At 30.4% G+C, this 11,062-nt stretch overlaps 2 protein-coding genes across 2 annotated transcripts; both read right to left on the bottom strand.

Annotated features, from left to right (window-relative positions):
- Positions 1-2,708: 2,708 nt before the first annotated feature.
- On the bottom strand, positions 2,709-5,477 carry LOC111897204 (uncharacterized). Its single transcript, XM_023893153.3, has 7 exons — positions 5,309-5,477; positions 4,768-5,069; positions 4,629-4,692; positions 4,294-4,547; positions 4,089-4,202; positions 3,739-3,787; positions 2,709-3,241 (listed from the first exon to the last, which is right to left on the bottom strand). Exons 1-7 carry the CDS (start codon positions 5,430-5,432, stop codon positions 2,835-2,837), a joined length of 1,314 nt encoding a protein of 437 aa, XP_023748921.1. The 5' UTR covers positions 5,433-5,477; the 3' UTR covers positions 2,709-2,834.
- Positions 5,478-8,370: 2,893 nt separating this feature from the next.
- LOC111897243 (uncharacterized) lies at positions 8,371-10,817 on the bottom strand. The gene is made up of 7 exons (XM_023893204.2): positions 10,603-10,817; positions 10,215-10,314; positions 10,067-10,130; positions 9,728-9,981; positions 9,519-9,632; positions 9,270-9,318; positions 8,371-8,920 (listed from the first exon to the last, which is right to left on the bottom strand). The coding sequence occupies exons 2-7, from the start codon at positions 10,308-10,310 to the stop codon at positions 8,520-8,522; spliced, it is 978 nt and encodes a 325-aa protein (XP_023748972.1). The 5' UTR covers positions 10,311-10,314; positions 10,603-10,817; the 3' UTR covers positions 8,371-8,519.
- Positions 10,818-11,062: the final 245 nt, after the last annotated feature.

The following is an 11,062-nucleotide window of genomic DNA, read 5'->3' as shown; positions in this document are numbered from 1 at the left end:
GTTCTTGGACGATATATACAGTCTATCTTTTTGTATTTGATTTTACCCTTTACAATGTATATCCTTTCCTTATTTACAGGAATGGTTTTGTATTTATAATTGATTTTGTATAATGAGAAGAATCAATAAGGAATACCATTTTTATGGTATCAGAGCCTTACCCTAGCCTTAGCCGTAGCTGCCCTCTTCTTCTCCAACGTCCTTCTCATCAAACATGGTAGCACCAGGCGAATCTTCCGATTCCACCAAGACACCATTCCACCCAACATTCAATGTCACTAACATTAAGAATGTTGTCCCTCTCATTCTGAATCAAACCGACGATCAATCTGCTTCGTGCATTGAACTGTTTCAAATCCACGTGTGCTTACAATCTTCTTGATCACATTGATCCGAACACTCTGCAACCAGTAGGCATCAACGCAAAAACATGGAATTGTCTTGATTCTATTGTTAAATCATGGATTTACAACACCATATCCATTGACTTGCTCCAATCGATCATGAGACCCGGAACAACCGCTCATCAACTTTGGAACTGTCTTCAAGAAATTTTCCAACACAACAGAATTACCAGGGTTGTTTATCTCGAAGAACAGTTTAATAACACTCGCCTCTCCGCGTTCTCCAATGTATCAAATTACTATGCTCGTCTAAAAAATCTTTCAGATCAGCTCGCCAATGTCAGAAACGAAGATGGTGCTCCAGCTAGTTTCCAGCCTTACAAAAGGAAATTTCAACACCATTTCCACTATCATTCAGCAATCGGACCCGCTACCCAGATTTAATAAAGCTTGCTCTCAACTTTTGCTTGAAGTAATGTGACATCCCAACTTCTCGGCCGGAAAAGACCAATTTGTTTCTGCTTTATTTGAAAACCAGAGTATCCATTTTTAAAGAATAATATAGCAGAATTTGTTCCTAGAAAACATGATAAAGTTATTATCAAAGCATTTCCAAATAAATGTATTTTGTTTATATTAAAACATTAGGATGTCATCTTCAATACAGAAACATAAACATAAACAGAACTTACATTCATTTACGCTAATGATTTACACCTCCTTTAATCTCTCAGTGTAATGTATCTTCGTATTGACACCTATGATACAAATAAACTGAGTGGGTCAGGTTGTGAAACATGTTGAGTACATAGGGATTTAAATCTCACAATGTTATATATATATATATATATATATATATATATATATATATATATATATATATATATATATATATATATATATAAGCCCAGCGTACTCCTTTGCAACATATTCCATTTAAAGGCTAATCTTGACAATTTGGAGAAGAGGAAGGGTTAAATAGATATACCCAAATTCCCGGATGTTACACCCAAAAAATTAAAATAATAAATTAAAAAAGAATTAGTTTAGTTTTGACTAAAGAAATAAAAAAAAAAACATATAAAAACTTAAAACCAAATTTAGTTTTATTAAATAAATAAATTCAAATTTCAAGGTCTAATTTAGTGTGATCATAAGTTTATTGGCTAAATCAAGTCGTTTAACGCCTTTTTACGTCAAGTAGGATGTCATGCAAGCCAGTTAATGTAGGAGATCAGAATAGGCAAAACAATCAAAAGTTGAAACTTCATGGTCTAATTTAACATGATCAAATGTTTAATGGTTTAATCGAGTTAAAATCAAGAGTCTGATGGTCATTTGAGTCAAAAACTCATGTATAAACTACAACCATGTTTTCATTTTTTCAGTTTAATTTATTTAGTTTTTTAATTATACATGTCAAAGAACATTTTTGGGTGGTTTATATTCTATTCATTCAAGTAAGCAAATTTGAGGAATGATCATTCCATTATTTTGCCATCACATTACATTATTTATTTTATTCATTTATGATTTCATTTCATTATACCAAACACACTCTAAACACAATATTCTCCGAGATAATTGACTTTTACAAGTTTTCATTATACCAAACACACTCTAAACACAATATTCTCCGCGATAATTGACTTTTACAAGTTTTCACATGTTGCATCCACTTCCATATTTATGTTTAATTTTCTAAAATTTTAAATTAAAATTTATATGTAAACCATTTTGATCGAATATTGTTATCGACTCGATTGTACGGTCTTAAGACCCCAAAATTATGTTTTAATCATGGTGTTATTGAGATCTAATTTGAAGTAAGATCTACGGCATGAACCTCCGATCCTATGCTTTCACTTTAAGTCTACGTTTGCCACTCTACACCTTAGAACATAGAAATCAGATTCGAAAATTCAAGACAAAGCATCACATGAAGCCAAAAGCACTTCCAACTTCTTCCCTTCAACTCGAAATGTGAACATCATTGCAACAAGTCTCACAATTTGATCCATTCAAATCAAAATCAGCATATTCATCCCTTTGTGATACGGTTGGGTTCTTCACTTTCCATTTTCTTGTTTCTCGACTTCACAATAACAATATGATCTTTGTGACAAGATGTGACTCTTCGGTTTGTGTTTCAGTTAGTTGCAAATGTTTGTAGGTTGAAACTTCTTAAGTTTTATGGACTTAGAGTGAGATCTCCTTTTCTAAAGTAAGATCCATAATCTTTGTAAAGTTGAAATAAGGAACCATTTTTTTTGTAACCATGCCTCTTTATCACAAATGTTTTCAAAGTAAAGTTGTCCCTTCAACTATTTCACTTTGATAAAAATCCTCTAAATCCCAATCCGATATTGTAAAATGAGAAATATCATAATTTGATCAACGCATCTAATTTACTAATCATACAGGCATTTCCATCAGAAACAATTCCACAAAAACAAAAAGTAAAACTACTATTTACAGTCAACTATTGTATCAAGTTACTTTGGTTGATGAATGTTGTTTTGCAAACATCCAAGATCCGAACCCTGATTGATTGTTCTCTAAAATGGCCCTAAGCCATTTTATTCTATTAGCAAGTTCTTCAAGGTCAAGAATCGATGCTTCTAATGTCTTTTCATGCATGATATTTAAATCTATCATGTTGTGATCAACATCATCCCAAACATCATCATCATCATCATCATCTGTTTTATTTTCTTCCACACGCATAGTTGAAATACTGTCTGAAGAACTCACCTTTTCCACATCATCACCATCTATTTTCACTTCTTGACTATTCGGTATTTCCTCCATCGGATCCTCTAATGAAATTACTGATGTACGGGATGTTGAAGATACATTTAGAGGTGTATCAATTTCCTCCTTCTCAATATCCATCCCTAAAAGATGTTACATTTTACCATAAAAATATAAAATCCATGAAAATTATAATATTTAATTTGTATTTTGAGACATATGGCATTAATTATTAGAACAAAAGATGTGGTTTTATTTAAGACATGACATGGCACGTTGTACTGCTAATGTCAATAAGACAAAAAAGTACAACTTTTTGTATTACCCAAAAAGCTTAAATTTTGTCCCACCCAAAAAAGTGGGACAGAGGACAAAATTTACAACTTTTTATCTGACTGATGTCAGTGAAACAAAAATTATAAGTTTTGAATGCTACAAAAATGACAGTTTCTTGTTCCACCAAAAAAGGTGGGACAAGGACTCAGCCTCTTGTCTGTCTTTTAAAAAAGACGTAAATGCCCTCATCATTGGTAAAAACACTACAAGTTCTCGATTTAAAGTTGTAGGATGAAACTAATATATGAAGTAAAGATGTGTAAATAATTGGAAATGTTATTTAGAATGCAATTTACTTTTTTACCTTTTGGTGATGGAAAAATAAGCTGTGCATTACATGAAGTCCGACCTCTCTGCATGTGAAATTTATCAACAATGAGAATATGTTTAGCATAATGATGAAATTCAAATTCCATCAACTTTCCTCTATGAAATCAAAAAGTTTAAACATTATAGGCATATATAGTTTACATATAACATTGTATTACTTTGGCATATGGAATTTATTTTCTTTAATTGTAACCTTTATCAGTAGTATTCTTGGGGACTTGAAATGATTAGGTTATTCTTATTCCTTTAAACATAAACCCTAATCTCTCAAATTTTATAAAATGAATCAAAGTACATTGCTACAATAGGAAAAAGGAAAAGTACCATGGTAGGCACTATCCAGCCTTTACTTGGAGACCAATCTAAGGAAGGGCGTAGATCCTTACAAAATGCTATATAAACCTTCCCTTGTCCAGCTGGAGGCTTTGGCAACTCTATCTACACAAGATATAAAATTGTAAACAAGAAAAACATATAATAATAATAATAATAATTAAAGAAGTTATTACTTTTTTTTTATAACAATTACCTTAACCCTCTCATCACTCAATATTTTGATAATACTTGCAGACCAATAACAATCATCTTCAAACCAATCTACCAAATCCCCACTCTTCCATACACCATCAATGATAACACATACTTCTGTAATCGAATTGACAGGTGGCATTTCATTTTTGTGATATATTTGAGGATATTGAGGTCGAACCATCAGTTGTTTTTTAATATTCTTTGACTTTCTACCATAAGGAGGAATTTCGTACATATTTGCCCATTTAATCTCTGCAAATGAAAATAAAGTATAACTACAAGTAGAATCCATGCTTCCATTCATAACATAAGTCATAAGGTTAGTCAACTCACTTTCATCTGGAAAATCATAGTACTCAGGTAAAATCTTGTTCTTCTTCAAGCTTATATCCTTAATCTGATGAAGGGAAAAGTAATATATCATAAATCATAGTTTCATCCAGATTATTTAAGTAGTTGAATGAAGAGATACCTTGCATTTGAACCAAGCAGAACGATACCCTTTCTCAAAAGTTTTGGTTTCAGCCAGTTGACCAACTTCAAACTTAAGAACACCAAGCTTCTCCATTGTCTGGTTCGTGTCTTTACATTGAAGACGAGCTGAGAATGAACCATTGTGACTCCTCCCAACTCCACCACGTCCAGCCCTTTTTGCAGTCCGTCGTTTATTATCTCTAAGCCGGCGGTTGTTAAACCACCTTTGCACCTGGCGATCGGTTAACCCTAAAGTTCCCGAAAGCTTCTCTTTCGTGTCCTTCAATGGATACATCTCCACTGCAGAGGATATATGTAATCAAAAACTTTAAATCGAAACAACAAGCGAGTCAACATAATGCTTCAAATTGTGAAGTTATAACAACATATATGTGATTCGATTGAATCTATTACAGAACCCCCAACAAATTAACGAGGAATCTATCAAATATAGATGAGAAATACGCACAGAAATCACGAAACGTGGAATCGGAAACCAAAATATCAATAGAATTATGAAGGGATGATTTAGTACATACCGGCATAGGTTTTTTCAAGCATATCCCGTTGGAAGCGCGTCTTCATCTGGCGTTCATGTCTCTTAGATCCATCGGATTCACCATTGATGTTCCGATCGCTTTCTCCTTCTGAACCAGTCTCCATCTCGAAATTTAGAACTTCGAACAAAACCCTCGATTTTATGTTACAAGCGCCACTACTTTATCTGATAAACAAAACGTGCCACGTGTCCGGTTTCTAAGTAGGGCTAATTGACAGTAGGCAATTTTTAGAGTAAATTATAGGAATGGTCCTAAACCATAATTTGTATGGTTGGTTTCTAATTTATTTTTTTAATTCGGAAAGTTTCTACTGTTTGTTTTTTGTTACGTGTTTAGTCCTTGTCTTACCTAAAAAGACAATTTTGACTTTGATTTTTTAATTTGTTGAAATAAACACACCCTCAACCCCAGCTCCTCACCTTACCTTACCTTACGTACTTCATCATTTTTCTCTATTTAAATAATAGTCATTTTAGATAAAACAGGGACCAAACGCGTAACAAAAACAAACAGTTGGGACCAAGCACATAACAAAAACAAACAATAAGGACTTTCCGAGTTAAAAAAAAAATAAGTTAAAGACCAAACACGCAAATTACCTCAAACCATAGGGACCATTCATTAAATTTACTCCAATTTTTAAGAAATTCCTAATTTTTTTTTTTTTCTTTTGATATTTCATTATTTTCCAGAAAGTATTTATAAAAAATTCAAAATTCAAGTTTCCATATTTTTGATAATTATAAAAATCTTTCATTTAAAATTTCAAAAAACATCTTATGCTAATAAAATAAATATTCAAAAAATTAAGAAGTATTTATAAGAAATTTTCAATTTTTTTTGATAACTAATAAACCATCTTTGATTTAAAAATTCGTATACCTCTTGTAATCCAGTTCATGTTTTTTATTTAAAGTTTGAATTTAGTCCCTATACTTTGTTAGTGTACTAGCATAAGTCCATATAACTTTTTTCCCAATAACTTTTTACTTATGTAATTATTTTTGTATCTTTAAATTGTTATCAAAAGTTATATTAGTTTACTTTCAATCACAAATACGTTTACAACTTTTTTTAACACAATAAATTATTACTGTTAAATTTTAGTTTACAAAATTAATGTTGCATCATTAACGTTTAATTTTTAATAAAATTTATACATACAAACTGCTTAGTAATAATATACAATAACAATGACTTTATCATATATTTATCTATACACTTTTATATAGTATATACTCTTTTTATAAATTGTCTTTAACCCTTTGGACGTCAAAATTCCATTCAAATTAATGACATTTTTGTTGGTGTTTGTTTTGTTATGACCATAAATAAAAGTCAATGTCAGCGATGTCAAATGTTGGTGTTTTTTTTACAAGAACCAGTTTTCTCATACGGCCAGTTATATGTTGTTTTATCCAGAAAAATGAGCATATAATAATTGAAAGTTATTGATTTTAGATAAAAATTGTAATTTAACCAATAAAACGTCAAATGATATATACCAAGAAGTGTTTCAAAATGTAATTTAAAAGATTTTCTTTTTTACTTATCAAATTCATCCGGTTTTACTTACAATCTAAAATACATTGCATTTTACTATGTTGACATTTAATCTTATTTTTGTCTATATAATAAAAAAATTGAACATACCTACCGTGGTTTTCATGGGTTATAACCTAGTCTACTGATAAATGAAAATGTTTTTTTTTCGGTTATCATTTTCTTTAAAGTTTTATCACATGTCATTATGTCATTTTTTAATTACTTAAATTTCACATGTTATTATGTGGTATTTTTATTTTATTTTTAATAAAAAATTAATCAATTTCACTAATTAACACCTTTATTATTATTATTATTATTATTATTATTATTATTATTATTATTATATATATATATATAAAGTATTTATTATGTTAAATATATAGATAAAACTATAATTAATGAAACAGTTATTATTTAAGGTAAATATATTTTTCTCCATAAAATAAACATAATAATAAATAGTTTGTTTTTTTCTACCACTAAAAACATTTATTAGGATTTTTTTTGTTACATAATTACAATAATAAAATATTATAAAACTATATTGTCAAAATTAAGATATAATAAAATATATTTTGTTAAACTTTGAAATGAAATAGGCATTAAAATTATTTAATATTTACACTATGATATATAACTTTTATTTTTAATAAACATGTATAGTATACGACTCTCACACCTAATAATAAAATAGAAATCTAACCAAATTCCCAACTATGTTATTAGAAATAACCATAGTAATAAAATAGAAATCTAACTAAATTCCCAACTATGTTATTAGAAATAACCAAATTAGGACAGTTTATGTTTAGATTGGAAACATCAAATAAAGGTTGTCAAGATCGGGATCCTACCTAGGATCGCTTTTGGGTTTCAAGATTGGGATTGAGATTCTAAGATCCTACAAAATAAAATATAATTTTAATTTATAATATTTAATCATGAAAAATATTTCAAACATTTAATTTTTTGTTCAAAAATTATAAAAACTTCAAAATATTAGTCATAAGTCACAATAAAAAATAATAAATGGTAGATTGGTAAAGGGTAAAAGACATAAAATGGTAAGAAAGATTTGCAAAAAAAAAAAAAAAAAAAAAAAAAAAAAAAAAAAAAATCAAGGGAAGGTAGAATCGGATCAGATCTCGATCCTACCCCAAATACGATCCGGGTCGTTTTTCATACCTAGGATCATACGATCAGGATCGCGATTTGGACAATCATACGTCAAATACTGCCCGACTAACCAAAATAATGTAACGCCAAATTCTAATTCTATGCATCAAATATAATACTTATAACATTTATGAACATTTAAATTTACCACAAAACCGTTTTGATAGCATAATTATCAAATAGCTTTATAAAAAAAAAAAATAATAATAAAAAAAAAAAGAGAGAGAAAATTTGTATGCACGTCATCCAATTTCATTTCTCTTTGTATTTGGCCGAAATGATCATTTAACATTACTTATGGATGGCTAAATCAAACATAGTAAAAATGAGAAATTTCATTCATTAATTACCAAAAGCCCTCAATTAACAAGTTTTTAATCCATACACACACTAATAGTAGTCACAACACACAACTTGCTTCACCTTTGTACATTAGCAACAAACAACAACAAAAATTTAAAAATAATCAACTTCCTCCTTCAAACTTCCATGATCCTGAATTTGATCGACTGTTATCAAGAATGCTCTTAAGCCATTTTATTCTATTAGCAAGTTCTTCAAGGTCAAGAATCGACGCCTCTAATGTCTCCTCATGCATTATATTTAAATCTATCATGTTATGATCAACATCATCCCAAACATCATCATCATCTGTTTTATTTTCTTCCACACGCATCGTTGAAATACTGTCTGAAGAACTCACTTTGTCCACGTCATCACCATTGATTTTCACTTCTTGACTCTGCAACGCTTCTTCTTCTTCTTCTTCTTCGATTGGAGCTGCTAATGAAATTACTGATATTCGAGAAGTGGAAGATGCATTTTGAGGTGAAGCAACTTCTTCCTCCCTACTCTCAATATCCATGCCTAAAAGATTTACAATTATAATAAAATCCATCAAAATTATAATTCAAACAAAAAAAAATATTAGTTTTTAAACAGACTGGAACTGATGTCAATGAGACAAGAACTGACATCAATAGGACAAAAAGTAAAACTTTTTGTCCAATTACTAAAAATGTCTATTCTGTCTTTTCAAAAGACATAAATGCCCTCATCATCCTAATTGTCAAAAATAGCCCAAAAAAGGTTATATAAAAAAGATTCCTTCTTTGAAAGGCATACAAAGTACACTTTATGTTAGAACTGATATTTTGAAGAAAAAATCGATAAAATTAATGTAAATATAGTAATACTAGATTAAAATTTACTTTACCTTGTTGTGATGGGAAAATAAGTTGTGCCCTACATGAATCCTGACCTCTCTGCATGTGAAATTTATAGTTTAAGAACCAATTAATAAGAAAAAGCATAAACTTTTTAGAGCATCTTACTTCCATTTCTTTCTAGTTTATATAACAGCATTTTACTTTCTATTTTTGTCTTATTAGGATTCTACTTAGAAAAGACCTAATTTCTCAAAATTTATAAAAATGAATCAAAGTATAGGAAAAAAGAAAAGCACCAATGTAGGAAATGTCCAGCCTTCTAATGGAGACCAGTTTAATGATGGGCGTAAATCCTTACAAAATGCATTATAAATCCCCCCTTGTCCAGCTGGAGGCATTGGCAACTCAATCTACACACATAATAATTTACAAATTTATAACAATAAATAATAATTTATGAGATGAAAGTAATAAACTAATAATAAAAATGATAAATTTTCATTACCTGAACCTCATCATCACTCAATATTTTGATGATCCTTGCTGACCAATAACAATCATCTTTACACCAATCTATCAAATCCCCAACTTTCCATTCACCATCAATCACAACACATACTTCTGTAATGGAATTGACAGGTGGCATTTCATTTTTTTGATACATTTTTGGATATGGAGGTCGCAACATTAATTGTTTCTTTATCTGCTTTGACTTCCTTCCATAATGAGGCAATTCGTATATCTTTGTCCATTTAATAACTGCAAATTGATTGAAAGTGATGATTTTAGAACAGATGAAAAGATTGTGATTAGTGATTCATATATAGCAGGTTAGTCAACTCACCTTCCTCTGGAAAGTCAAAGTACTCAGGTAAAATCTGGTTCTTTTTCACGTTTATATCCTTGATCTGATTGGAATTTTAGAGTTTAGATTTGGAAATCTAAATTATTACCATATTCACTGGAAAATGGATATTATCACATTCACATACCTTGCATCTAAACCAAGCGCCACGGAATCCTTCATCAAATGTTTTGGATTCAGCAAGTTGGCCAACTTCAAACTTCAGATCATCAGGCTTCTCCATTGTGCTGTAGAATTTTTAGTCAAAATTGGAAGAATACAGAAATGTACACAAATTATCTCTTGTTCATGTATTTACAAGAAAGATAAAGTTTTACTACATCATAAAACCCTAAAACGGAACACAAACAAGGGTCGATCTACTACAAACCCCTACTGATGGTTACTCGGAATACCCAATCTTCAAAATAAATTGTTTGCTTGTTCTTTTTCGTGGAACTGTGTGTTTTCCAAGCCAAAGGAGAACACGATAACAAGCAAATGATTACAAACAAGTTAAAGGTGATTTTACTCACCTTCGTGATTAGGCTGAGTAAAATGAGACAAATCTAATTGGGTAGAGATATCGCCCGGAGTAACAGCGAAAGAAGGGACGATCACGAACACTATGAACTGAAGCAACCACAAACAGTAGCGCCGACGAATATGGCGAGAACTCAGACTTCAATGGACTGAGAGAATTTAGGGATAGGCTTGGGGAGTTCATAGGAGTGTATGGAAACTTTTTAAGGTTAAAATTCACTTTTTTTGCTGGTGGTTTTTTATAAAAGAGAATGTTTAAAAAATAGGGTTAATCTCATTAAACCCTTAAGTTTTCAGGGTTTTGTCGATTTTGTTCAAAGTTGAAGTTTATGTCCGTTTTTATCCTAATATTTTCGAAAAAATGTTCGGTTTTACCCTTTTACCGGTGATAATAGGTTTTCCAGTTACTATTATATTAAATTCACAAAAAAAACCCTTAAGTTTACCCTATTT

This window comes from Lactuca sativa, chromosome 5 (assembly GCF_002870075.4).
Source record: "Lactuca sativa cultivar Salinas chromosome 5, Lsat_Salinas_v11, whole genome shotgun sequence".
Lineage (NCBI taxonomy): Eukaryota > Viridiplantae > Streptophyta > Magnoliopsida > Asterales > Asteraceae > Lactuca > Lactuca sativa.
The sequence above is the reverse complement of the archived record's forward strand: the minus strand, read 5'-3'. Positions and strand labels throughout refer to the sequence as shown.